This window comes from Dipodomys spectabilis, unplaced genomic scaffold (assembly GCF_019054845.1).
Source record: "Dipodomys spectabilis isolate Male_0828 unplaced genomic scaffold, ASM1905484v1 ptg000085l, whole genome shotgun sequence".
NCBI lineage: Eukaryota > Metazoa > Chordata > Mammalia > Rodentia > Heteromyidae > Dipodomys > Dipodomys spectabilis.
Window position 1 is genome coordinate 5,275,572 of NW_024870762.1, and position 27,121 is coordinate 5,302,692.

Genomic DNA, 27,121 nt, shown 5'->3' on the forward strand with positions numbered 1-27,121 from the left:
TCAGCTCAAGGCTAGCGCTCTACCACTTGAGCCACAGCACCACTTCCAGCTTTTTTTTCTTTTTGCTTATGTGGTGCTGAGGAATCGAACCCAGGGCCTCAAGCATGCAAGGCAAGCGCTCTACCACTGAGCCAACTTCCCAGACCTCCCAACACATTTTAGAGTACAGTCCTTACGAGTTTTTCACAAACGTGAAAGGGAGCGGGTGAGGTGTTGCTCGCAAATCCCACTGCACAAGGCACAATGAAAATACAAACCTCCGAGCAGAGGCGCTCTGGCTCGCGCGTGCGCAGCGAGTCCTTACCGCCACCCCCGGAAGTCCGAAGACAGGAAGCCCCGCCCCTTCCCCGGGCTCCACGGGCCATTCGGCTCTACTCTCCCGGCCTACAAATCTTCGCGCGCTCTCCGTCATTACTCGGAGTTTTCCGTGGTTCTCCCTTTGCGCCTGCGTAATCCCGCCCCGCCCCACGCGCGGGCTCCTGCGCGGGTTGCCACCCGGTGTCCGGCCCGTGGCGCTCAGATCTCTTCTTCCCGGTCCGGCCCACAGCGCGCGGCGCCAGCACCATGGTGGGTACGGTGACGTCACGCGGGAGCGCCGGTCCGGGCTCGGGCGGTTCGGACTGTTAGCGGCGGGCCCGGAGAGTGATTTTGTCCCTTTGGGCTGGAGTTCTTTGAACACGCTTCTGGAAGCAGCTGGCTTTGTTTTTTTAATCCCCTAACAGGGAAAAACAAAAAAAAAATCCGAAAGTCTGTGGGGACCGCAGGAGATGGGAAAGCCAGCCCCGGAGGAGCGTTTCCCTGGGGGAGGCCTGGCTTCGGGCGGTGCTCCTGGGACCCCTGCAGTTTACTGCCAGCATGGGGAGGGACCCGGGAGGACGATGGTCGAGAGATCCGGCCCGGGGTCTCAGGGGTGCAGGGTAGTGTCTCAGGGGCTTTAAATGAGCAGCTCCGTAAGGTGTGCAGAATCCTATGCGCCTCAGCCTCATCTTTATTAACCGAGCCTTTGCTGGGAAATTTTGGGGTGTGTGTGTGTGTATGTATACACGCTGGGTCTGAGGTTTGAACTCAGCCTGGGCACTGTCCCTGAGTTTTTTTGCTCAAGGCTAGCTTCGAACTGAAACCCTCAGATCTCAGCCTCCTTTCCTCCAGCTGCTGGAAAGTTTTGAGAACTACCTGAGATGTAGTGGGGGATGCACGTAGCAGTATTTGAAAATATTGGCAGGGGAACACTCCTCCCTACCATGTCCTCTTCCAAGTAATCATTTCCCCACTTTGCCCACTAGCTCTTCTACTCCTTTTTCAAGTCCTTGGTGGGCAAGGATGTGGTCGTGGAGCTCAAGAATGACCTGAGGTAGGTACTAAGGAGTCTGTGGAGTATGGGTGTGTCCAGTGTCCTGGAATGGACATTTAATTTGACAAATATTGGAAGGCTTTGTAAGGTGGGAGAAATTTTTTTCTGAGTAGGTTTATTTTTGTCTGTTTTGTTTTTGTCAGTCGTGGGGCTTGAACTCTGGGCCTGAGTGCTGCCCCTCAGCTCTTCAGCTCAAGGCAGGCAAGTGCCCTACCACTTGAGCCACAGTGCCACTTCTGGTTGGTCTGGTGGTTTATTGGAGATAAGAGTCTCACAGACTTTCTGGTCTGGGCTGGCTTTGAACTCTGATCCTCAGATCTCAGCCTCCTGAATAGGATTACAGGCTTGAGCCACTGGCGCCTGGCCTTTAATAGGTTTATTTGCAATAATCAGAAACAAATATCCATTCATTATTAACTTATAATGGGGGGGCTGAGAATGTAGCTTAATGGTAGAGTGCTTGCCTAGCATGCATGAAGCCCTTGGTTCGATTCCTCAGGTCCACATAAAAAAAGCCAGAAAGTAGCACTGTGGCTCAAGTGGTAAGGTGCTAGCCTTGAACAAAAGAAACTCAGGTAGAATGCCCAGGTCCTGAGTTCAAATCCCAGGACTGGCCAAAGTAGTAGTAATAATACTAATAAAGATAATGGGTTATTCAGTCACTGAAGGGCTTATGCCTATAATCCTAGCTACTCAGAAGGCTGAGAACTGAGTAGTATGGTTTGAAATTGGCCTGAAACTCTTGTCTCCAAATACCCAACAAAAAACCAGAAGTATACATATGGTTTTAAGTGGTAGAGCACCAGACTTGAGTGAAAAGTAAGCTAAGCAAGAACTCAATTGGATCATGGCTCCTAATCATTCTGGACTTGGATTAAGTACTGTATCTTTGGGAGACTTCCTAGTTCTTCTAATCATATTGATCTTTCTATCACAGTCTGTTTTTTTTCTTTTTTTGTCGGTTGTGGGGCTTGAACTCTGGGCGTGAACACTGTCCTTGCACTCTTCAGCTCAAGGCGAGCACTCTACTGCTTGAGTCACAGCACCACTTCCAGTTTTCTAGTGGTTTGTTAGAGATGAGTTTCACGGACTTTCCTTGCCCAGGCTGGCTTTGAACTGTGATTCTCAGATCTCAGCCTCCTGAGTAGCTAGGATTACAGGCGTGAACCACCAGTGCCCAGCCACACTCTTTTCTTTTGGGATGCTTTACAAATTGTCATTTCAGAGAAATGTATTTTCTTCTTATAATAGAACCAGGACAGTGTATAAGTGCATAGCTATACCTATTGTCTAATATAGGATGGGTATATAGTAAGGGTATAAAGAAAAATAAATTATGAAGATAGCCTACCCACTAGACATTGCTCTGAATACATTTTTTACCAAATTCACCCTATGTGACATTAGACATTATATTACTGCTATTTAACACATGAGAGTTTTTTTTTTTTTTTTCCCTGGTCCTGGGGCTTGAACTCAGGGCCTGGGCATTCTCCCTGAGCTGCTTTTGCTCAAGGCTAGCACTCTACCATTTGAGCCACAGCTCCACTTCTAGCTTTTTTGTGGTTAACTGGAGATGAGTATCATGCGGTGGGGGGAGTATGGGAAGGGATGGGAAGGGGAAACAAAGGCAACAATGCTTGATAAGAAATGTACTCGTTATGTTGCCCATGTAATTGTAATGGTACGGTATTTTCACAATAAAAAAATAAAAATAGAGAAAAAAAGAGTATCATGGATTTTCCTGAACATCAGTCCTAAGTTCTCAATCTCAGCTACCTGGTTGTCAGGCTTAAAAAAAAAAATCCACGAGGCACTTGTGGCCCATACCCATAATCCTGAAGTTGAGATCTGAGGATCATGGTTTGAAGGCAGCCTGGGCTGGAAAGTCCATGAGACCCTTATCTGTAATCACAGAAAAAGCCAGAAGTGGCACCGTGGCTTAAGTGGTAGAGTGCTAGTCTTGAGCAAAAGGAGCTGGCCCAGAGTTAAATAGCCAGGACTGGCCAAAAATAAAAAATTAGCAAGGAATGCATAAATTTTCTCTTCCTGAGCATTCCCTAATCTCAAGTTTCAAGCACAAAGGGCCCTCTCAGTTTCTCTTTCTTTTTTTGTTTTTTTTGGGGGGAGGGGTCAGTCGAGGGGCCTGGGTGCTGTCCCCAGCTCTTCAGCTCAAGGCTAGCGCTCTACCACTTGAGCCATAGTGCCACTTCTTGTTTTCTGGTGGTTAATTGAAGATGAGAGTCTCATGGACTTTCCTGCCTGGGCTGGCTCTGAACTTGGATCTTCATATCTCAGCCTCCTGAGTAGTTAGGATTACAGGCTTGAGCCACCAGCACCTGGCTCAGTTTCTTGGGAACAAACACAATTAGGCAAGTGCTCTACCACTAAACTACACTCTTAGCCCTAATTCAAAGTTTTTTTCAGGAGTGTTAGGGTGGCTGGGCTTCAGCTTAAGACTTCTGGCTTGTTAATCAGGTGTTGTACTACTGGGAGTTACTCCTCCAGCCCCTGAAATTTTTTTATTTTTTAATTTTTTTAAATTTATTTTTGGGTCCAGTTGTGGGGCCTGAACTCTGGGCCTGGGCACTGTCCCTCAGCTCTTCAGCTCAAGGCTAGAGCTCTACCACTTGAGCCACAGCACCACTTCCGGCTTTTTTCTTTTTTGCTTTTGTGGTGCTGAGGAATCGAACTCAGGGCCTCAGGCATGCAAGGCAAGCGCTCTACCACTGAGCCACCTTCCCAGCCCTGAAATTTTATTTTTAGGTGGTACTGTCCCTTTTTTTTGCTCAAGGCTGGTGGTCTATACTTGAAACAAAGCTTCACTTCTGGCTTGTTGATAAAAGTCTCATGAACTTTCCTGTCCAGGGTGGCTTTGACCTATGATCCTAAGATCTCAGCTACCTGAATAGCTGAGATTATAGGTGTGAGCCACTGGTGCCTGCTTTGCTTTTTGTTTTTGTTTAATGCCAGAAAGGAAAAGAATGACAAGAGCAGTTATTTTATGGAAAAACGATTAGCAACCTTTAGCATATTCCAAGTACATATACTGTGTTACACTGTTTGCTTTGGAGGGGGAAATCATGAAATCTTCTGTTTTTGTTTTTGTTTTTGGGTCCGGTTGTGGGGCCTGAACTCTGGGCCTGGACGCTGTCCCTCAGCTCTTCAGCTCAAGGCTAGTGCTCTGCAACTTGAGCCACAGTGCCACTTCTGGCTTTTTTTCTTTTTACGTATGTGGTGCTGAGGAATCGAACCCAGGGCCTCATGCATGCAAGGCAAGCTCTCTACCACTGAGCCACCTTCCCAGCCCGAAATCATGAAATATTGAGTATAAGTGTTTGACAGCCATTGTTCTAAAGAATTAGAACCCAGTGAGGACATGGTTATAGTAGGAGGCTGGCTTGGATTGAGATGTGAAGTATCAAACCTTGCTTCATAGAAGTCTAACTAGAAAAGAAATTGTAGTAATGCTCAAGTTAGCAGAACTGTGGGGGTTCATGGAGCACAAGGAGTAAAATAAAACTCATAGGGTTTCAGATAGTAAGACTTGAAAATGTTAAAGCCAGAGGCTGGGAAGGAGGCTCAGTGGTAGAGTGCTTGCCATATGTGCATGAGGCCCTGGGTTTGATTCCTCAGCACCACAAAAACAGAAAAAGCCAGAAGTGGTGCTGTGGCTCAAGTGGTAGAGCACTAGCCTTGAGCTGAAGAGCTGAGGGACAGCACCCAGGCTCAGAGTTCAGCCATTGACAAGATATAAAATAAATTGGGAAACAGTATGGCTTTGAGCACTGTTACTGATACAGTGTTCCTCATTAACATTTTGGAGAGAGGAAATGGCTTGTGTCTATATCATTAAAAATAATGCTAGAAGGGATGGGATGTATCTCAGTGCCAAAGCGCTTACCTAGCAAGTGCAACGTCCTGGGTTCGATCCCCAGTACCAAAAAAAGAAAAGACAAAAAAAAATTCAGTTAAAAAAAAAAGAAGAAGAAGAATGCTAGCTACCTTTATAATAGCGCTCTGGTTCCAAAGCAGTATTTTTTAAACACCTTTAATTGAGATTAAGTGATTGCATACATTTCATAAAATTCACAGTATTGTGGGATAGAGATACTTAAAGTCACAAATACTTTTTAACCTTCATGAGGCGCATTGTCATTATCATGGTCTATAAGGCTTATGGTCTCTACAAACGACTTAAATTTTATTGAGTAGCTTTGCATATGTGTTCATCAAAGAGATTTGTTTGTAGTTCTCTTTTTTTGTTGGATCTTTGTCTGGTTTGGAGATGAGTGTGATCCTGGCTGTTTTTTGAGTGGTAAGGACTTTCCTGTCCAGGCTGTCTTTGAACTATGATCCTCAGATCTCAGTCTCCTGAGAAGCCTAGCTCAAATTATAGAGTTTTGTTTGTTTGTTTGCTTGCCTGTCAGTCATAGGGCTTGAACTGTGGACCTGGGCTCTGTCCCTGAACTCTTTTTCCTCAAGGCTAGGACTCTACCACTTGAGCCACAGTACACTTCTGGTTCTCTGGTAGTTTATTAAAGATAAGAGTCTCGTGGACATTCCTGCCTGTGCTGGCTTTGAACCATGATCCTCAGATCTCAGCTTTCTGAGTAGCTAGGATTACAGGCATGAGCCACCGATGCCTGGCTCATGATATAGTTTTTTTTTTCTCTTTTTATTTATTTATTTAAATTGTGAAAATTCTGTACAGAGGGGTTACAATTACATGGGCAAGGCAATGAGTACATTTCTTATCAAGCTTTGTTGCCTCCTCCTTTGTTTTCCCTTCCTATCCCTTCTCATCTCCCATCCCCCCCACCCTGCAAAAGACTTATCTCCATCAAAAGCTGGAAGCAGAGGTGTGACTCAAGTGGTAGAGTGCCAGCCTTGAGTGAAAAATCTAAGGCCCTGTGTTCTGGCACAAGTTCATGCCCAAATACTGGCACAAACACCAAAGCAGTATTTTTAAATAGCTGATGGTTCTGGGAGTTAGACAGACCTGAACTCATGTTCTTGTTTGTTTGTTCTAAATTTGGATACATTATACAACCCATCTGGACTCTCTGGTAGCTACCTTTGAAAGGTAAAGATAGATGGGCACCAGTGGCTCATGCCTGTAATCCTAGCTCCTCAGGAGGCTGAGATTTGAGGATCTTAGTTCAAAGCCAACCCTGGCAGGGAAGTCTGTGAGACTCTTCTCTCCAGTTAACCACCAGAAAACCGAAAGTGGCACTGTGGCTCAAGTGGTAGAGCGCTAGCCTCAAGCTGAAGAGCTCAGGGACAGTGCCCAGGCTGAGTTCAAGACCCATGACCGACAAAGGTAAAAATTAATACTATACAAAATACAGGTCTAGTGGTAACAGTTGTTGGTAACTATTAAGGTTAGTTTAGGGAAAGAAGATGTGAAGTCTAAAGTAACAAAACTAGTTAACTTTCTTAACTTTCCTTTTTTTTTTTAAATTTTGAAAATACTGTACAGAGGGGTTACAATTATATGGGCAAGGTAATGAGTACATTTCTTATCAAGCATTGTTGCCTCCTTCTTTGTTTCCCCTTCCCATCCCTTCCCAACTCCCCTCCTCATGTCCACTCTCCCCCCTTACTTTCCTAGTTGAGTGCTTAGGAATGCTTTATTTTGGTTCCACTTTTTACTGGCTTTTTCTTTTTTTTTTGGGTCCAGTCGTGGAGCCTGAACTCTGGGCCTGGGCACTGTCCCTCAGCTCTTCAGCTCAAGGCTAGCACTCTACCGCTTGAACCACAGCACCACTTCTGGCTTTTTTCTTTTTGCTTATGTGGTGCTGAGGAATTGAACCCAGGGCCTCATGCATGCAAGGCAAGCGCTGTACCACTGAGCCACCTTCCCAGCCCTTTTACTGGCTTTTTCAAGGCCTGACTGTCCCAACCACATTCTTTATTTTAGCTAGAAGTCACTTCTATGTTGATTTTAGTATAAATTAATTTGGTTCTTCCCTCTCTTTGCCTTTGACAGCATCTGTGGAACCCTCCATTCTGTGGATCAGGTGAGAGATATCAAGGACTCAAGAGTTTAGGGAAGGAGTGGAGAGAGCTTAAGGATTGGATACTGATATCTTGTCTCTAGGGCTAATAATAGTGTTTATCTTCCTTTCTTAGTATCTCAACATCAAACTAACTGACATCAGTGTGACAGATCCTGAGAAATATCCTCACATGGTGAGTTGGGGTGGTGCAGAAAAGCAGGAAGCCTGCAACTGGAGTGGTCAGAGGACATTTGTGTGTGTGTGTGTGTGTGTGTGTGTGTGTGTGTGTGTGTGTTTGTGTGTGGGATGTGTGTGGGATGTGTGTGTGTGTGTGTGTGTGTGTGTTTGCGTGTTTGCATGGGTGTTTGCTAGTCCTGGAGCTTGACCTAAGGGCTTGGGCACTGTCTCTAAGCTTTTTTGGCTCAAGGTGCTCTACCATTTGAGCCACAGTGCCAATTCTGGCCTTTTCTGAGTAGTTTATTGGAGATAAGAATCTCACCGACTTTCCTGCCTGGGCTGGCTTTGAAAACCTCGATCCTCACATCTCAGCCTCTTGAGTAGCTAGGATTATAGGCATGAGCCACCAGTGCCTAGTATGGAGGACACTTTTTTCTTTCTTTTTTTGCCAGTCCTGGGTCTTGAACTCAGGGCCTGGGCACTGTCCTTGCTCAAGGCTAGTACTCTACCATTTGAGCTACAGCTCTACTTGTAGCTTTTTCTGTTTCTGTGGTACTGAGGAATGGAACCCAGGGCTTCATGCATGTTGGGCAAGCACGCTACCACTAAGCCACATTCCCAGTCTATGGAGGACATTTTTAAAAGGATGTTTTCATATTTCTCTGTACAGTTATCAGTGAAGAACTGCTTCATCCGGGGTTCAGTGGTCCGCTATGTACAGTTGCCAGCAGATGAAGTGGACACACAGTTGCTACAGGATGCAGCAAGGAAGGAAGCCCTGCAGCAAAAACAGTGATGGCTCCTACTCCCTTTCCCCTCCCTTGTCCATTGGTGACCTTCTAACTTCATGTCCCAGCTAGTGACACATCCCCCCACACTTGATTTTTTTAATAGTTGCTTTTTGTTTTGTTTTTTTTTAACTAAAGGATTGGGTGGGTGAGAAGAAGAATAGTATAATAATGGGGGCAACTACCCTCCCCCCTGTTAAGGGGGATAAAGAGCCTGGGGAACAACAAAGCCTTCCCAGTACTCAGCATCTGCCTTTCACACTCCTTCCGTGGATTTGGGAACCTTAGGTCTTTCTAGGGCAGCATTTGGGGGATGGAAGGCATCTGTCCCGCATCGGGAATAAAATTTATGATGCAAAATTTGAGTCTTGGTTCTGTGGTCTGTGCTCTGACAGCAGGAGGCTGAGGGAGGGTGGGATGCGATGAGTGTGGTGGAAAAGGTGTTCAATTCTCCAAGATCTGGTATTCTTCATTTCCAGTCAAAGTTTAAAAGTCCCTAGCATTATCTGCCTTTGTCAAAATGTATATAAGGAACACTTCAATTGGACTTAGCTTCTTGAACTGTGGCCCTACTCACAAGTTCTCAGGCCTTTTGCTTACACTGTATCCACAACTCAAGTGCTTACTATCTTTCCATCTCTATGTCTTTCCATTAACATGACAACATAATGAAACACAAAAATACCCTTGGCATTTATTATTTATTTACTTGTGTTGGATATAAAACCCAGAGCTGATCAAGAGTTCTACCATGAAGATGCCTTTGATACTTTAATTTCTCAATCCAACCAAATCGGTGGTTTTGTGTGCTGGTCTTGGAGCTTGAACTCTGGGACTGGGCAATGCCCCTGAGTGTCTTTTGCTCAAGGCTAGCGCTCTACTACTTGGAGCCACAGCCCCTCTTTTGAGTTTTTTGGTAGTTTATTGGAGTCTTATGGATATCCCAGTTCTAGCTTTGAACTGATCTTCAAGATCTCTGCCTCCTGAGTAGCTAGGGGTTACAGGCATGAGCCACCAGGCTAAAACCAGCTAAGTTTTTCTGGATGATAAATACAAGTGACGAAACTTGTACCGTGGGGAGGTTACTAAGTCTTGTGGGGGTTTTGTTTTTTTGGGGGGGGGGGGTGTGTACCGTTCTGGGGTTGAATTCAAGCCCCCTCGCGCCACACCTCTACTAGCACTTCGCTGGTTAAATGGAGAGTGGAGCCTCAGGACTTTCCTGCCTGGGCGGGCTTCCGAACGCTATCCTCAGCGCTCAGCCTCCAGAGCAGCTGGCATTACCGGCGTGAGCCACCTGGGCTTGGCAGTTCACTAAGTGAGTCATTCATTCCTTTGTTCTGCAGCTAAGTTCCCCACTCGGCCATTCTAGGCTGTGAGGACCTGGCAGACGTGCCAGCTTCCCGGCCGGGCGGCTCCTCCCGCGCTAGCTGCCCCGCCGCCGGCCGGCCCCGCCCGCAGCGGCCCGGCCCGAGGACCCCTCGGGGTGTCCTCGCCGACGCCTGACCGGAGCGTGGCGCCGCCGGTGGGGTACGGGAGCGGGAACCTCACGCCCCGCGCCTGCGCCCCGCGCATTCTCTCGTGAGCTCGGCGGGCGGGCGGGCGGCGGCGGCCGGTGCCCGAGGCAGGCCGGGCGGGCAAGTGCGCGTATCGCAGGCGGGCGCACGGCTGCCCCCGCCAGGCCCCGCGCTCCCGGAAACGCTCGCTGTCACAAAGGGGGGGCGGCGGACACGTGGGTGCAGGCTGCCCCTGGGGCGGTCGGTCGCAGTGAGCTGGGGTCGCCGGAGAACCGCCCACCATCTCCGCCGGCCCGCTCCTCTGCCCCGGCCTCCCCACCCGTCCAGCCGTGGCAGAAACCAGCTGCCAGGTGGACTCCCCGCTCCGTGAGACCGCCTCCCTCCAGTACGTACGCGCGGCCTGCTCCCCGGGCCCCCAAATCCAGAGGACGCTCCCCCCTGTCACCGCCACCCTCCGCATCCGAGGCCCATTCACACAGCTGCGTCCGAGCAGCGCCTTGAGGGACCCTTCTGAAGTGTCGGACTTCCAGGGTCCCTCAGCGACTCTCTGCCTCTCCTCCGTAGGTCTCTCCACCTCGTTCGGACCTCTACAAGACCATGTCCATCCTCTACGTCTCCCCTCATCCAGATGCGTTCCCCAGCCTCCGAGCCCTCATAGCGGCTCGCTATGGGGAGGCTGGAGAGGGCCCGGGCTGGGGAGGACCCCACCCTCGCATCTGTCTCCAGCCACCCCCTACCAGCCGGACTCCCTATCCCCCACCTCGCCTGCCTGCCCTGGAGCAGGGACCCGGTGGCCTCTGGGTGTGGGGAGCCACAGCTGTGGCTCAGCTCCTGTGGCCAGCAGGCCTAGGAGGCCCTGGAGGTAGCCGGGCAGCTGTCCTTGTCCAACAGTGGGTCAGTTATGCAGATACGGAGCTCATACCAGCTGCTTGTGGGGCAACACTACCAGCTCTGGGACTCCGAGGCCCTGCTCAGGACCCCCAGGTGAGAAGAGAAGACAATTATGAGACAGGAAAATAGAGGAAAAGACTAGAGTAGGGCTTTGCCTTAATGTACTTAAAACTACCTCCTGCAAGATATCATGGTCTGTAATCCTAGCCACTCTGGAGGCTGAGATCTGAGGATCACAGTTAAAAGCCAATCTGGGTAGGAAAGTTCATGAGACTCTTATCTTCAGTTAACCACCGAAAAGCTGGAATTAGAGCTGTGGCTCAAGTGCTAGAGTGCTAGCCTTAAAACAGCTCAGAGACAGTGTCCAGGTCCTGAGTTCAAGGTCCATGACCAGCCAAAATGAACAAAACTGTGCCTCTGGGCTGGGAAGTTGGCTCTGGTAGAGTGCTAGCCTCACATGCATGAGGCCCGGAGTTCAATTCCTCAGCACCACATAAGCAGAAAAAAGCTGGAAGTGGCGCTGTGGCTTAAGTGATTGGGTGCTAGCCTTGAGCTGAAGAGCTGAGGGATAGCACCCAGGCCCAGAGTTCAGCCCCCATGACCAACCAAAAACACAAAAAACTGCCTCCTGAAGAGTAGCAGCATATGGTGAATGCTTAGTATTTCTGCAGTGAGGGACTGAAAAATGAATTTGACATGTATATGTGGGCTTGCTTCCTCATACTGTGATCATCCAGCTAAAATAGAGTGAGTGCCTTTCCTCAAGTAATACTCTCAGCCAACATGTCTTCATAAAAGTTCAGAAAAAAAATAAAATAATGCTTCACATATTTGCTCATTTGTTGTTCCCTAAGTGGGAAATACTTGTTGATGTTCTAAATCCTGCAGTTACTAGGTTTCCTCATATAATCCTTACTCCAACTTCCATGTAAAAAGTGTTCAGTAGGGAGTTGTTGGATAAATAAAAAATACATAGATTTACATATAACAGCTATACTTTTCAGGGCACCTTGCTTGCTATGCACGCATTCTACCACTGAGCAACATCTCCATTTAGAAAGTGAGATTTTTTGTTGTTGTTGTTCTTTTGGATTTTTTTTTTGATTGGTTGTGGGGCTTGAACTTGAGGCTTGGGTGCTGTCCCTGAGCTCTTTACTCAAGGCTAGCACTCAACCACTTTAAGCCACAATACCACTTCCTGTTTTCTGGTGGTTAATTGAAGATAAGAGTCTTACGGACTTTCCTGCCCAGGCTGACTTTGAACCGTGATCCTCAGATCTCAGGCTCCTGAGTAGCTAGGATTACAGACATGACCCAACAGTGCCCAGATTAGAAGATTTTTGTTTGTTTGTTTGGGTTTGTTGTTGTGAAACTTGAACTCTGGGTATGGTACTGCCTCTCAGGTCTTCAGCTCAAGGCGAGCACTTAACCACTTGAGCCATAGTGCCACTTCTGATTTTCTGTTGGTTAATTAAGGGAATAAGAATCTCATGGACTTTCCTGCCTGGGCTGACTTTGAACCGCGATCCTCAGATCTCAGCCTCCTGAGTAGCTAGGATTACAGGCGTGAGCAACCAGCGCCCGGCCCAGCTAGAAGTATTTTTGTTATGATCATTTGTATGAAGAAGGAACTGGCCTCAGATGGTGATTTTGGGGAGAGAAGGGAAGCCACATAGGATGGGGTGAGACTGAAGCGGGCAAGCTTTGTTTCACACCCCTTTCTCTTCTTGCCAGGCTGCATTGGGGGCCCTGGGTAAGGCCCTGAGCCCCTTGGAGGAGTGGCTTCGACTGCACACCTACCTGGCTGGAGATGCCCCCACTCTGGCTGACCTAGCTGCTGTGACAGCCTTGCTGCTACCTTTCCGATACGTAAGTCACTTGAGTCTGCGGGGAGGAACCAGAGCACTTCTGTTAGACTTCACTGTAGGGTGAATGATAGTTATTTCTGTTCCCTGACAGGTCCTGGACCCCTCTGCCCGCCGGATCTGGGGTAATGTGACTCGCTGGTTTATCACTTGTGTCCGGCAGCCAGAGTTCCGAGCCGTGCTGGGAGAAGTGGTTCTATACTCAGGGTCCAAGTCTCTCTCTCAACAGCCAGGTGAAGGGGGTTGGGGTTAAGGGCTTTTCTGAGGTCTGCCATGTAACCCACATTGTGTGTGTTTGTGTGTGTGTGTGTGTGTGTGTGTGTGTGTGTGTGTGTGTATCCTAGGGCGCTGTCCCTAAGCTTTTGTGTTCAAGGCTACCACTTGAGCACAGCTCCACTACTGGCTGTGTGTGTGTGTGTGTGTGTGTGTGTGTGTGTGTGTGTGTGTATGTATCCTAGGGCGCTGTCCCTAAGCTTTTGTGTTCAAGGCTACCACTTGAGCACAGCTCCACTACTGGCTGTGTGTGTGTGTGTGTGTGTGTGTGTGTGTGTGTGTGTGTGTTTAATTGGTGATAAGAATTTCATAGACGAGGGCTAGGAAGGTGGCTCGGTGGTAGAGTGCTTGCCTCGCATGCATGAGGCTCTGGGTTCAATTCCTTAGCACCATATACAGAAAAAGCCAGAAGTGGCACTGTGGCTCAAGTGGTAGAGTGCTAGCCTTGAACTGAAGAGTTTAGGAACAGTGCCCAGGCCCAGAGTTAAAGCCCCAGGACCGACAAGAGAAAGAAAAAGAAGAATTTCACAGATGAGCTGGGCGCCAGTGGCTTATGCCTGTAATCCTACCTACTAAGGAAGCTGAGATCTGAGGATCACAGTTCAAAGCCAGCCTAGGCAGGAAAGTCCGTGAGACTCTTATCTCCAGTTAACTACCAGAAAACTAGAAGTGGCGCTGTGGCTCAAGTGGTAGAGCACTCACCTTGAACTGAAGAGCTCAGGGATAGCGCCCGGTCCTCAAGTTCAAGCCCCACGTTTGACAAAAAAAAAAAAAGAATTTCACAGATGAGGCTGGGAATGTGGCCTAGTGGAGAGTACTTGCCTAGCATAAAGCCCTGGGTTCAATTCCTTAGTATCACATAAACAGAAAAAACTGGAAGTAATGCTGTGACTTAAGTGATAGAGTGCTAGTCTTGAGGGAATGAAGCTCAGGGACAGTGCCCAGGCCCTGACTTCAAGCCCCAGGTCTGACCAAAAAAGAAGAAGAAGAATTGCATAGAGTTTCCTGCCTGGCCTGGCTTTGAACCCCAGTCCTCAGATCTCAACTTCCTGAGTAGCTGTAATTACAGGTGTGAGCCACCAGTTCCTAACCCATACTCTTGTTTATCTTAGGAATGACTGAATCACTGGGTCCTATGGGAGTGGGAGGTAGGAGGTCAGCTCACCACAAGCCTTGGGCAGCTGAAATAGCACTGTTGATAGAGGGTTGCCAGCAGGCTAAGTCTGAACTTCTGTGCCTCTCTCCAGGTCCTGAGGTCCCTGCACCCCCAAAGACAGCTGCTCAACTCAAAAAAGAGGCAAAGAAACGGGAGAAGCTAGAGAAATTCCAACAAAAGCAGAAGAACCAACAGCAGCAGCCACCCCCTGGAGAGGTGAGAGACCACAGGAGGAGTTGGGAGAAGGCTGGGTTCTGTGTGGGGTGGTTGATGTCTAGCTTGTACTTTCTCCCTCCCAAGCAGAAGAAACCAAAACAAGAGAAGAAGGAGAAACGGGAGCTTGGAGTCATTACCTATGACCTCCCAACCCCACCTGGGGAAAAGAAAGGTACTAGGAGGGAACCACCCCTCCCCCCCCTTAGCTATTCCTTCCCAAGTTTTCTCCCCTTGTTGCCCTGTCCTGGCATCTTCCAGGTTTTGTAAGGGTTTGCAGATCATTCAGCTGCCTGTGCCAGAGGCTCTTTTGTGCTGGCTGCACCCAGCCTCAGCACTGAGTTCTCCCTTCCTTTCCCCAGATGTCAGTGGCACCATGCCGGACTCCTACAGCCCTCAGTATGTGGAGGCTGCCTGGTACCCTTGGTGGGAGCAGCAGGGCTTCTTCAAGCCGGAATACGGGGTGAGCAGTCACTGCCGCCAAGGCCCTAAGGAGCATGGAGTGGGGAAGGGCAGGGCTAAAGGAGCCATGGCCTGGGAGGGGGCTAGGTGAGGTGACATGAGACCTTAGCATGTGCCCATCCTTCTCCGTCATCAGCGTCCTAATGTGTCAGCACCAAATCCCCGAGGGGTCTTCATGATGTGCATCCCACCCCCCAACGTGACAGGCTCCCTGCACCTGGGTCATGCGCTCACCAACGCCATCCAGGACTCCCTGACTCGATGGTGAGCTCCTGTCTGCCTCCAGCTGGTGCCCTCTGCCCTCCCTGGCTCCTCTTTCCTGACCAGGCCTGTGCTGGCCTTGTTCTGCCCCCCAGTGGCACTCCACCTCTCTCTCCAGACTCCCCCTGCTTTTTAGCTGCCTCTTCTAGTCAAGTAATCTCATCCTGAATAGCACTTAGACCAGCTCCCTCTCTTCTCCCTTCTTTGTTTACTAAGAAAAAACATTATTTTACATTTTATTTAATAGTGGTAGAAAGTGAGCTCAATACCTCTTGCATATGAAATATACATGCCATCACTGAGTACACCTCCTAGTCCAGGAGAACTTTTTTTTTTAAATCGGTCATGGGCTTGAACTCTGGGTCTGAGTGTTGTCCTGAGCTCTTCAGCTGAAGGTGAGCGCTCCATCGCTTGAGCCACAGTGCCACTTCCGGTTTTCTAGTGGTTTATTGGAGATAAGAGTCTCACAGAGTTTCTTGCCCGGGCTGGCTTTAAGCTGCGATTCTCAGATCTCAGCCTCCTGAGTAGCTAGGATTATAGACGTGAGCCACTGGCTCCCTGCAACTTTTTTTTTTTTAATAGAGCTTAAATTTCAGGCCTCGCTCAGCTTTTTCGATCAAGGCTGGCTCTGTACCACTTGAGCCAGTTCCATAATTTTACTTGTCAATGGGCAATAGGAGTCTATAAGATTTGTCTGTCCAATCTAGCTTTGGAATGAGACCCTCAGATCTCAACTATCAGAGTAGCTAGGATTATAGGTGTGAGTCACCAGCACCTGGTTCAGAGTTTAAGACCCACACCAACAAAAGAGAAAAAGAAATAACTATTGTCACTTGGATATATGTATCTTTCCAGATCTTTCTTATTTTATTTACATATCCATACACCCATGGAAATTAATAATTTTATACAGGGCATGATAATATATATCTATAATCCCAGCATACAGAGATGAAGATAGGAGGATCTTGTGTTTCTTACCAGTCTGAGTTACATAGATTTTTCCTTCCATATAGACTCCCTTCATATTCTCTCTCCCTCTCCCTCTCCCTCTCTCTCCCCCTTCTCCATCTCTCTTTCTCTCTCTCTCCCTCTCTCTCTCTCTCTCTCTCTCTCGATGTTGTTGTTGGAGCTGGGGGTCTCACTGTATGCCTAGGCTACTCTCCAGCTCTTAGATGATTCTCCTGTCTCAGCTTCCTAAAGTAGTTGGGGCTACAAGTACACACCACCATGCCCAGCTCCTTTCAATGGAATAGATTTACATCAACATTTTAGAATAAAAATTACATCTGAGGACCAAACATGGTGGTACATGCCTGCAATCCCAGCTATTCAGGAGGCATAGTAAGGAGGTTCACAGCTCAAAGCTGGCCTCAGAAAAAGTTTGATACCCTATTTGAAAAACAACCAAAGCAAAAAGGGCAAAAAGTAGCTGAAGTGTTAATAGTACCTGCCTAGCAAGTCCTGGGCTCTGAGTTCAAAACCCTAGTATGAGGGAAAAGATAACCAAGAAATGAGCTGAAATAAAACCTTAAATGACTATCAAATAGAAGATTATAAAAAGCAAGTAATTGAGTTGTTAATTATATATATATATTTTTTCCTTCTCCTTACTCCGGGAATAGGGGTATTTTTCTACAAATAGTCCTGACTTTTTTGTTGTATTGGTTATGGGGCTTGAACGTGGGGTCTGGTTGCTGTCCCTGAGCTCTTTTGATCAAGGCTGGCATTCTACTACTTCTGGTTTCCTGGAGATAACAGTCTCACGAACTTTCCTTTCCTGGCTGGCTTTGAACCACAATCCTCAGATCTCAATCTCCTGAGTTGAATTACAGGCATGAGCTACCAGTACCCAGCTCCTAACTTTTTTTGTGTGTACCAGTACTGGGGCTTAAACTCAGGGCCTGGGGACTATCTTTTAGCTTTTCTGTTCAAGGCTGGTTCTCTACCACTTGAGACCTACCTCTAATTCTGGTTACTTATTAAGTGGCCAATTAGAGATAAAAGTCTCATGGAGTTTTCTGCCCAGGCTGACTGACCAGGATTCTCAGATTTCAGCCTCTTTTATAGCTAGGCTTACAGGCATGAGCAACTAGCTCCTGGCTGCCATATGTGCATGCGTGTGTGCGTGTGTGCGTGCGTGTGTGTGTGTGTGTGTGTGTGTGTTTGTGTGAATAAAGTTTATATGAACTCTCAAGAGGTGCTTCTAGTGAAACTATTTTTATTGTGGTTGTAGTTTTCCTCTTTGTACTGCTGGGTCTCATGCTTGATAAGCAAGCTCTCTACCACTGAACCATAGGCCCAGCCACGTGTTTCATTTCTTTAATAGTTATACCTAATAACGATCTTGGAGTGCATTAAATATGTTTGGGTATTTTCTGGCATTTAAGGACCAATTCTTTTTTTTTTGGGGGGGGGGGGGTCCGGTCGTGGGGCCTGAACTCTGGGTCTGGGCGCTGTCCTTCAGCTCTTCAGCTCAAGGCTAGCGCTCTACCACTTGAGCCACAGCGCCACTTCCGGCTTTTTTCTTTTTGCTTATGTGGTGCTGAGGAATCAAACCCAGGACCTCAAGCATGCAAGGCAAGCGCTCTACCACTGAGCCATCTTCCCAGCCCTTAAGTATCAATTCTTGAGCATACTTCTATCTGCAAGGTCTGAACATAGCAGGGTAAAATCATGACTAGCCATTTGAATGAGTCATTAAAAATAAGGTATGGATGTTATAGTTTTTTGTAATTTTCTCTCCATCATTTTTTAATTATTGTTCTTTGGGTTTTTGGTTTTTTGGGTTTTTTTAGTCTTTTCCTTTTTGATACTGAGGATTGAACCCAGTAAATCATGAGTCATTAAAAGTAATGTATGAATGTTACAGTTTTTTTGGTAGTAATTTTTTTTTGTTTTGTTTTGTCGGTCATGGGGCTTGAACTCGGCCTGGGAGCTGTCCCTGAGCTCTTCAGGCTGAGGCTCACACTCTACCACTTGAGCCTCAGCTCCACTTCCGGTAGTTAATTGGAGATGAGTCTCATGGAGTTTCCTGGCTTTGAACCATGATCTTCAGATCTCAGCCTCATGAGTAGCTAGGATTACAGGCATGAGCCACCGGCACCTGGCTGTAGTAATTTTCTTTCCACCACTTTTGTTTTTGTTGTTTGGGTTTTTGTGGAGTTTTTTTTAGTCTTTTCTTTTTTGTTACTAGGGATCCAGCCCAGGATGTTGTACTTACTAGACAAATGCTTTGTCTCTGAGCTATATTCCAGTCCTCTATATTCCAGTACCACTTTTATGTATACCTAGTAATTCTTTTTTTTTTTTTTTTATCAGTCATGGAGCCTGAACTCTGGACCGGGGTGCTGTCCCTGAGTTCTTCAGCTCAAGGCGAGTGCTGTACCACTTGAGCCACAGCGCCACTTCGAGTTTTCTAGTGGTTTATTGGAGATAAGAGTTTTAGGGACTTTCCTGCCTGGGCTGGCTTTGAACTGCAATCCTCAGATCTCAGCCTCTTGAGTAGTTAGGATTACAGGTGTGAGCCACCAGCAGCCTGGCTGTACCTAGTAATACTAAAAGGATGTCACACCCAAAAAATATTACTGTTTCCAGTTGATTAATTCCCTAAAACATTACTTTCATTTTATCCAAAATGGACTAGTGCTCATGTCTTTTAATTCTACTGGGAGGTAGTTTCTGGCATTAGCCTGAATCTAGCCAATTTCTCAATAATGTTATTTTGAATACAGCTTTTGTATCTTACTACAGAAGTCCCCTCCTACTTCACATTTATAGATATGTTATCCATGTTATTTTTTCCTTTTATTTTTCCCTCCCAATTTTTGGAAACTTACTTTCTATGTTTTTCTCATAGTTTTGGTTGCTTATTGTTAAGTACTTCAGTGTGTATACAATTTATTTGTGTCTGTAGTTTTTTTTCAAATAATTAGCTTATCTCAAAAAAAACTTACACAATCCTTTATCCTTACCTATTAATATGGACTGCTGCCCTTCACAGATGCTCACTTTGCTTTGATCCATTTCCCCTACTGTTTTGCTTTCCTAATTTGTTACTTTTTTCCTGATGATACCCTATTTCACTAAGCATAACTTCCTCACAATTTGCTATCTACTTGGGCCAGAGCCTCCTCTTTGCTCTTTTCTGGATTGCTTGGCTATTCTTGTGAATCTTCCCCCTGATTAGATTTAGAACTCTAGGGTTCCAAGTCTACCCTGCACATCTATTGACTCCCTGCCTAGAAGCTCTTTGCTGCCAGGCTCTAGCAGCCTGGCTCACACTCTGGTCTTCACACCCTCCCATAGGCACCGCATGCGTGGGGAGACCACCCTGTGGAACCCAGGCTGTGACCATGCAGGCATTGCCACCCAAGTAGTGGTGGAGAAGAAACTATGGCGAGAGCGGGGGCTGAACCGGCACCAACTGGGCAGAGAGGCCTTTCTTCAGGAGGTCTGGAAGTGGAAGGAGGAGTGAGTACACCACATTCATTACTGCAGGCCCCAAAGCCCTGCCTCTCCATCCCTACCGTGACCCCTGCCTGCAGGGTCCTACCCATACCATCCCACAGATCCCAGGGGTCAGTTGGTTCCAGGCCCTGGTCAATTTCAGGGTTGTGAGTGATGCTCACACCATCCTGTCATGCTTCCCTCAAGCCCAGGCCTGAGTGCTGATCCTGGTCTTTCTGTCTGCTTAGGAAGGGCGACCGGATTTACCACCAGCTAAAGAAGCTTGGCAGCTCCTTGGACTGGGATCGAGCCTGTTTCACCATGGACCCAGTGAGCAGGCAGGGTCTCCGCTGGGATGGGAGTGAGAGGCTTCTTGAGTGGGACAAGGGATGGCACACGTATACACACCCCTAGGAGATGCTGGTTGCTAGGACACCACAGAGATCTTAGCACCTCCCGTCTCACCAGATGGGCTGCTTAAGAGCTCTCGAGTTCCCCACGTGGATGGAATTAGACCACCTTCCTCCTGGCACCTGAGCTCCCAGGATGCTTTGCCTAGCTCATGACTCCCGCTGTGTGGCTGCCCTGATGCCCCAGAATCCTCAGGCTTGACACCTGTCTTTATGCTCCTATAAGCCCTTCTCCCATTCAGGGAAAGTGTGCCACCTGTTGGGACTCTGGACCAGCCACATATCACTGGGTCCTGTTCCCTGGGATGGGGGTCTGCCAAGTACTAAGACCCAGTTCTCTTACCTCTCCCTATTCTGCCCAGAAATTGTCAACAGCTGTGACTGAAGCCTTTGTCCGGCTTCATGAAGAAGGTGTCATCTACCGCAGTACCCGCCTGGTTAATTGGTCCTGCACACTCAACTCCGCCATCTCTGACATTGAGGTACACCCCTACTCCCCAGCCTTTCATCTCCATCCCTCACCCCAGCCACTGGGCCACTGCTCTAAATGTCCATCTTACGTATAGGTCGATAAAAAAGAGCTGACGGGCCGAACCCTACTCTCAGTACCTGGTTACAAGGAGAAAGTGGAGTTTGGGGTCCTTGTGTCCTTTGCCTATAAGGTGGAAGGTTCAGGTGAGAGCCAAGGGCACCAAGATCTGGGCTGAGTGGGTTGGAATTGAGGGAAACAAACCAGGGCTGAAACCACAAAGCCTTTGTCCCTCCAGACCACAACGAGGAGGTGGTGGTGGCAACAACTCGGATTGAGACCATGCTGGGAGACGTGGCTGTGGCTGTGCACCCCAATGATCCCAGGTATAAGGTAAGGTAGGGTGCTGCTCACAGCTGGGAAAAGATGTCATTCTCAAAAGGTTCCCCCATTTACTCGGCAAGGGAGGTGGGTATTGAGGCCCATGGCTATGCCCCAGGAAGATTGGGTACGAAACTCATCTAGATCCTTTCCCAGCCCTGAAGGTGAAGTTGTCACACCATTCAGGGGTGTTTGAGTGTTACAGGTTAATCAGACTCAGGCCCAGTCCTGTGTGCAGTTTTTTCTTTTTAAAATAAAGTATTTTGCCATATGATAGTTAACTGACATTATAACTTATCAGGGTCCAATGCCTCTGCGTGAGCGCGTGTGCGCACACACACCAGTCCTGAGCTTGAACTCAGGCCCTGGGTGCTTACCACTTTGAGCCATAGCACCACTTCTGGCTTGTTGAATAGTTAATTGGAGATTAATGTCTCCTGGACTTCCCTGTCTGGGCTGGCTTTGAACCTCAATCTTTAGATCTCAGCTTTCTGAGTAGGATTACATGTATGAGCCACCAGTACCTGGCTTCTCAGTGCGTTTTTATCATCTCTGTCCCCAGCATCTGAAGGGGAAGAGCTTGATCCACCCGTTCCTGTCTCGGAGCCTCCCCATTGTTTTCGATGAGTTTGTGGACATGGAGTTTGGCACAGGTGAGCAGGGGGGCTGCTTGGTGCTATTAAAGGAGGGAAGCCCACAAGGTGTACCTCAGCCCTCCCTCTCCTCTCTCAAAGAGAAAATAATCTTCCCCTGATCAGACAGGACTGGGGCTGGGTCTTAGGAAACTTAAGGAAACTTATTAGTGAAGTAGTGGCTATGGAGGTCTTGGCGCCATATCCTTCAGTATGGAGGGTGAGTGTGGGAAGGAGCTTTTCAGTCACCTGGGACCTGGCATCCCTCGTGTTCTCCAGGTGCTGTGAAGATCACCCCTGCACATGACCAGAATGACTATGAGGTCGGGCAGCGGCATGGGCTGGAAGCCATCAGCATCATGGACTCCCGTGGGGCCCTCGTAAACGTGCCCCCACCTTTCCTGGTAAGGTTGCCAGGGTATGGGTCCAAGTTGGAGGAGGCTCAGGGGTATCTAGGCATCACTGTGACAGTCCTCTCTTCCAGAACATGCCCAGGTTTGAGGCCAGGAAGGCAGTGCTGGCAGCCCTGAAAGAGCAGGGACTGTTTCGTGGCGTTGAGGACAACCCCATGGTGGTGCCGCTTTGCAAGTGAGGGCAGGGGCCGGGGCGGGGCAGGGGCCGGGGAAAGGGTGGGTGGGAGCTTCTCGGGCTGACTGCCTGGCCTGTCTACCCGACCTGTACCTCTAGCCGTTCCAAGGATGTGGTGGAGCCTCTGCTAAGGCCGCAGTGGTACGTGCGTTGTGGGGAGATGGCCCAGGCTGCCAGCGCTGCTGTGACCCGGGGCGACCTCCGTATCCTGCCTGAGGCCCATCAACGGACATGGCATTCCTGGATGGACAACATCCGGTGTGTAGACCCTCTCAGGGGGAAGAGTGTAGCTGAGCGAGGGTAAGGGGCCCAGGCAGGGGCTCCTCATGGCCTCCCTGGTTCCCCATGTCGCCGTTTGCAGGGACTGGTGCATCTCCCGGCAGCTGTGGTGGGGCCATCGCATTCCAGCCTACTTTGTTACTGTTGATGATCCCACAGTGCCCCCTGGGGAGGTGAGGATGGCACAGGGCTAAACATGTGTGGGTGCCATGGTTTGTGGAGTCGTTGGTTGGGGAAGGGGACAGGGCAAGGCGAAGGCACCCCTTTGGGTACTCACTGCATTTGTGACAGGACCCTGATGGGCGATACTGGGTGAGTGGACGCAGTGAGGCAGAGGCGCGGGAGAAGGCAGCCAAAGAGTTTGGAGTATCCCCCGACAAGATCAGCCTCCAGCAAGGCAAGGCAGGGCCTTGTGGGTGGGGACAGCTGAGTCTCTGACCCTCTCTACAACCGCCTCTGATCAAGTGACCTTTGTTCTGGTCTTCTCAGATGAGGATGTATTGGACACCTGGTTCTCTTCTGGCCTCTTCCCCTTCTCCATCTTGGGCTGGCCCAATCAGGTGTGTTCCTGGGTCTCGGCTGGGTTGGGGTGAGGTCTTGGAAGGGGATACTTGGCTGCCCTTCACACCCTGCTCTGCTCTTAGTCCGAAGACCTCAGTGTGTTCTACCCAGGGACACTGCTGGAAACAGGTCATGATATCCTCTTCTTCTGGGTGGCCCGGATGGTCATGCTCGGCCTAAAGCTCACTGGCAGGCTGCCTTTCAGAGAGGTATGAAAATGACCAAGCCTCCCACAGCCTCCACTCTCCTTACCTGTTCTCAGGCTCCCCATGGGTGGGAACACAGACTGGCTTCAGGATGGCTCTGGGTGGGCCTGATTTGTGGGGCTGAAATCCAGCCTCAGCTACACTTAGCAATTCCTGTGTCCTGGCCCGGGGTGAGGTGGGAGTGCCAGCAATTGACATAAAGCTTGTAGGCACAGAGGGGCTTGAGGTCGGAGAAGATAGAGCCTGGTGGAGGGCACTGAGACTGGAAGAGAGGACTCAGCCTTGGTGGCCTCCCCACTGCCTGCTCTGCAGGTCTACCTGCATGCTATCGTGCGTGATGCTCACGGCAGGAAGATGAGCAAGTCTCTAGGCAACGTCATCGACCCCCTGGACGTCATCCATGGAGTCTCCTTGCAGGTAAGGCAGGTGCTGGGCCAGCTGAGAACAGCTATGGGGCTGTGGGCACAGCTGTCTGACCACCTGACCGCTCCTCCCTTCCAGGGCCTTCACGACCAATTACTGAATAGCAACCTGGATCCCAGTGAGGTGGAGAAAGCTAGAGAAGGGCAGGTATGGAGAGCAGGGCCTTGGGTTGGAGCCCAGCAGAAGGTGGGCAGAGCTGACCAGGGACACTGCTCCGTTTGCCTCTTACTGCAGAAAGCCGACTTCCCGGTAGGGATTCCTGAGTGTGGCACTGATGCCCTCCGCTTTGGACTCTGTGCCTATACATCTCAGGGTATGGACTGCACACCTCCCTTTCAACTGCTGTAGCCTCCTTCCTTGGGGCCCACCCACCCTCTGCCCTGGGTCCCTGTGGGTCTGGCTAGGAGGGAGGACTGGAAGGACTCATGCTCACCCGTCTCCCAGGGCGGGACATCAACCTGGATGTGAACCGGATTCTGGGTTACCGCCACTTCTGCAACAAGCTCTGGAACGCCACCAAGTTTGCCCTCCGTGGCCTTGGGAAGGGTTTTGTGCCCTCACCCACCTCCAAGGTGAGGGCCTGGTGGGTGGTAAAGTTGGTAATTCTCATGTCACATGGGCTGCATCTCTACCTTTTAGGCACCAAGCAGACGCCAAGGTTATGACAGGATTCTAGCCAAAAGGGCCTCCCCCAGTGCCTGTGGGATAGATTAAAGCCGACAGTTGGAGGCATTGGTCCTCCCAAGGTGGCCAGGGCCTGGGCACATGCTTGGGTGCCTTGGGCCCCAGTAGGAATATAGAGTCGCCCACGGTTCCTACCCTGTGGAGTCTGATTCTTTCTCCCCAGGCCTGTGGTGGCCTGCTGCTGATAGACTTCTTCCCTGCAGCCTGGAGGCCACGAGAGCCTGGTGGACCGCTGGATCCGCAGCCGGCTGACCGAGGCTGTGCGGCTTAGCAATGAAGGTTTCCAGGCCTATGATTTCCCAGCCATCACCACTGCTCAGTACAGTTTTTGGCTCTATGAGCTATGCGACGTGTACTTGGTGAGAAGCAGATCAGTGGGGTGGAGTGTGGGAGCAGCTGTGCCTGTGCCCGGCTCTGAGGCTGAGTCAACCTGATCTCTCCTCAGTCCTCACAGGCACATGAGAGCTTGAGACTAGACCCCCCCACCCTGAGCCCTGTGCCTCCCCATCCCCCTCTAGGAGTGCATAAAGCCAGTACTGAATGGAGCAGACCAGGCTGCAGCTGAGAGCGCCCGCCAGACCCTCTACACCTGTCTGGACGTTGGCCTGCGGCTGCTCTCACCCTTCATGCCCTTTGTGACGGAGGAGCTGTTCCAGAGGCTTCCCCGACGGACACCACAAGCTCCCGCTAGCCTTTGCATTACCCCTTATCCAGAGCCTGCAGAGGTATGGCATGTGATCTGGAGAGGGCTCTGGTCCACTCCACAGCCTCCTTCACCGCCTCCTCTCCTCTCTGCCCACAGTGCTCCTGGAAGGACACTGAAGCAGAAGCCTCCCTTGAACTCGCGCTAAGCATCACTCGAGCTGTGCGCTCCCTACGTGCCGACTACAACCTGACCCGGATCCGGCCCGACTGTGAGCTTCAGGCCCCTAAGACCCCCTGCCCATTGAGAGTCCTGCTGCAGCTACCAAGTGTCCTGAATCCTTGGGGCCAGGCCTCACCTTCCTCCCTCCTCTGCAGGTTTCCTGGAAGTGGCTGATGAGGCCACAGGTGCTGTGGCCTCCGCGGTGTCTGGATATGTGCAGGCGCTGGCCAGCGCGGGTGTGGTGGCTGTCCTGGCCTTGGGGGCCCCTGCACCCCAGGGCTGCGCCGTGGCTCTGGCCTCTGACCGCTGCTCCATCCACCTGCAGCTGCAGGGACTAGTGGATCCAGCCCGGGAACTGAGCAAACTGCAGGCCAAACGAAGTGAGGCGCAGAGGCAGGCCCAGCGTCTGCGGGAGCGCCGCACCGCCTCCGGCTACTCTGTCAAGGTTCCCCTCGAAGTCCAGGAGGCAGATGACGCCAAGGTGTGTGCTGGTGCTGCACGGGGGTGGGAGGGCTCCCGCCTCTGTCTTCAAATCCTGCTTCTGACGCTGGACTCTGCCAACCCTAGACAATCCATGGGGAAGTTCAGATCCCTGGTGCCTTGAGCATGGAGTTCCCTCCCTGTACACAGGAGGACAGCCAGGGACCAAGACCCCATTCCTGGTCATGCAGCAGATTGGACAGAAATAGACTTAGAACCTCACTCCTAGTAGACCAGACCCTGCTGCCCAGAACATCAAAACTCACTTCAGGGGCTGAGTTAGGACCCACATGTGGTCCAGCTCCAAGTCTACAACCTATTTCTACTTCCATAGCCTACTGGGGTGACCCCAGAAATCCAGGCTTGCCTCCTCGTATGGCCCCCCTGCACACCCTCTGCCTCCGGGATTTTCCAAGAGAATCAGTGGGTAAAGTGCATGGACCAGAGATAACAGTAAGACTACTGAAGTGTAGAGTGTTGATGAAGTTCAGTTCAGCTGACTCCATTCTCCAGTGTCCCTTGCTAGTAGACAGTGTTAGGGATGTGTATGTGCACGTGTGCTTGTGTGTGTGCGTGCATACATGCCAGTCCTAGGGTTTGAACTCAGGGCTTGGCCATTGTCCCCTAGCTTTTTTTTTTGGTCAGTTGTGGGGCCTGAACTCTGGGCCTGGGCGCTGTCCCTGAGTTCTTCAGCTCAAGGTAAGCGCTCTACCACTTGAGCCATAGCACTACTTCCAGCTTTTTCTGCTTGTGTGGTGCTGAGGAATCGAACCCAGGACCTCATGCATGCAAAGCAGGCACTCTTACCACTGAGCCACCTTCCCAGCCTGTCCCCTAGCTTTTTTGCTCAAGGATATCATTCTACCACTTGAGCTACAGCTTCATTTCTGGCTTTTTACTTGGTGGTTAGTTGGAGTTAAGAGTCTCATGGACTTTTCCTGCCCAGCTGCCTAGACTGGCTTTGAACCGGGATCCTGAGATCTCAGCCTCCTGAGTAGCTAGGATTATGAGCATTAGCTACCAGAACCTAGCCAGCCTTTTTTTTTTTTTTTTTTTTTGGTTGTGGGGCTGAGGCTTGAGTCACAGCGCCACTTCTGGTTTTCTGGTGGTTAATTGGAGATAAGAGTCTCACAGTTTCCTGCCTAGGCTGGCTTTTTGAACTGTGCTCCTCATATCTCAGCCTTCTGAGTAACTAGGATTACAGGCGTGAGCCACTGGTGCCCGGCTGGCCTTTTGTTTTATAAGTGAAGATTATATGACCTTTGGGCAGCCAGTCCTCTCCTACTTGAGTGGGGCATTTACTCAAGGTCCCTTGTCCTTGAGCACTGCCCGCTCTGAAAAAGAGAGACCCAGAGTCACGGTCAGGGTCGTGGTGGAAGGGAGAGGAATGCTGTGTAGGGGACTTGTGGGTGGAACCTCAGGTGCACAGCTCCTGAGCTCCCCATCTCGGCTTGGACCCCTCTCTGTCCTGGTGATCGGGTCCCCTCTTAGGACTGGATTCTCACCACGCTGCCCACTCTCATTGTTCCCCCCAGCTACAACAGACAGAGGCAGAGCTCAGGAAGGTGGATGAGGCCATTGCCCTATTCCAGAAGATGCTGTGACACACCCTGCTCCAACCCTCAGGCCCCAGTGGTCCACCATTGGGAGGGCAGCAATAAAATATTTTGCCACAAATTCATCTCTTGTGTGTGCATGTGGTAGGGGTCAGAGCAGACACAGAAGGCTGCCTTCTGGATCC

General features: G+C 49.8%; 2 protein-coding genes across 3 annotated transcripts; both read left to right on the top strand.

Moving 5' to 3' along the window:
• Positions 1–345: 345 nt before the first annotated feature.
• Positions 346–8,680, top strand: Lsm2 (LSM2 homolog, U6 small nuclear RNA and mRNA degradation associated). The gene is made up of 5 exons (XM_042684014.1): positions 346–567; positions 1,284–1,351; positions 7,344–7,374; positions 7,487–7,546; positions 8,201–8,680. Exons 1-5 carry the CDS (start codon positions 565–567, stop codon positions 8,324–8,326), a joined length of 288 nt encoding a protein of 95 aa, XP_042539948.1. The 5' UTR covers positions 346–564; the 3' UTR covers positions 8,327–8,680.
• Positions 8,681–10,021: 1,341 nt separating this feature from the next.
• Positions 10,022–27,061, top strand: Vars1 (valyl-tRNA synthetase 1). Of its 2 annotated transcripts, none has more exons than XM_042684170.1 (30): positions 10,022–10,217; positions 10,397–10,816; positions 12,458–12,592; positions 12,683–12,821; positions 14,109–14,233; positions 14,318–14,405; positions 14,593–14,693; positions 14,829–14,956; positions 19,262–19,426; positions 19,651–19,732; positions 20,175–20,294; positions 20,379–20,487; positions 20,580–20,674; positions 21,225–21,315; positions 21,574–21,698; positions 21,779–21,882; positions 21,982–22,140; positions 22,244–22,334; positions 22,453–22,558; positions 22,651–22,721; positions 22,806–22,931; positions 23,241–23,345; positions 23,430–23,498; positions 23,586–23,664; positions 23,796–23,923; positions 24,239–24,394; positions 24,554–24,760; positions 24,838–24,949; positions 25,056–25,381; positions 26,916–27,061. In XM_042684170.1, exons 2-30 carry the CDS (start codon positions 10,430–10,432, stop codon positions 26,982–26,984), a joined length of 3,798 nt encoding a protein of 1,265 aa, XP_042540104.1. In that variant the 5' UTR covers positions 10,022–10,217; positions 10,397–10,429; the 3' UTR covers positions 26,985–27,061. The 2 variants fall into 2 exon arrangements, with proteins under 2 accessions (XP_042540104.1, XP_042540105.1); XM_042684171.1 differs by having other exon boundaries at positions 14,321–14,405.
• The last annotated feature ends 60 nt before the right edge of the window (positions 27,062–27,121 follow it).

What these genes read in the sequence shown, in the direction of transcription:
- Lsm2 (XM_042684014.1), top strand. An exon ending in CCCTCCATTCTGTGGATCAG is followed by an intron (nt 7,375 to 7,486) that starts GTGAGAGATATC and finishes TTCCTTTCTTAG; the next exon opens with TATCTCAACATCAAACTAAC. An exon ending in CTGAGAAATATCCTCACATG is followed by an intron (nt 7,547 to 8,200) that starts GTGAGTTGGGGT and finishes TTCTCTGTACAG; the next exon opens with TTATCAGTGAAGAACTGCTT.
- Vars1 (XM_042684170.1), top strand. Translation starts at nt 10,430, where the DNA reads ATGTCCATCCTCTACGTCTCCCCTCATCCAGATGCGTTCCCCAGCCTC. An exon ending in ATGGTGGTGCCGCTTTGCAA is followed by an intron (nt 21,883 to 21,981) that starts GTGAGGGCAGGG and finishes CTGTACCTCTAG; the next exon opens with CCGTTCCAAGGATGTGGTGG. An exon ending in CAAGATCAGCCTCCAGCAAG is followed by an intron (nt 22,559 to 22,650) that starts GCAAGGCAGGGC and finishes TGGTCTTCTCAG; the next exon opens with ATGAGGATGTATTGGACACC.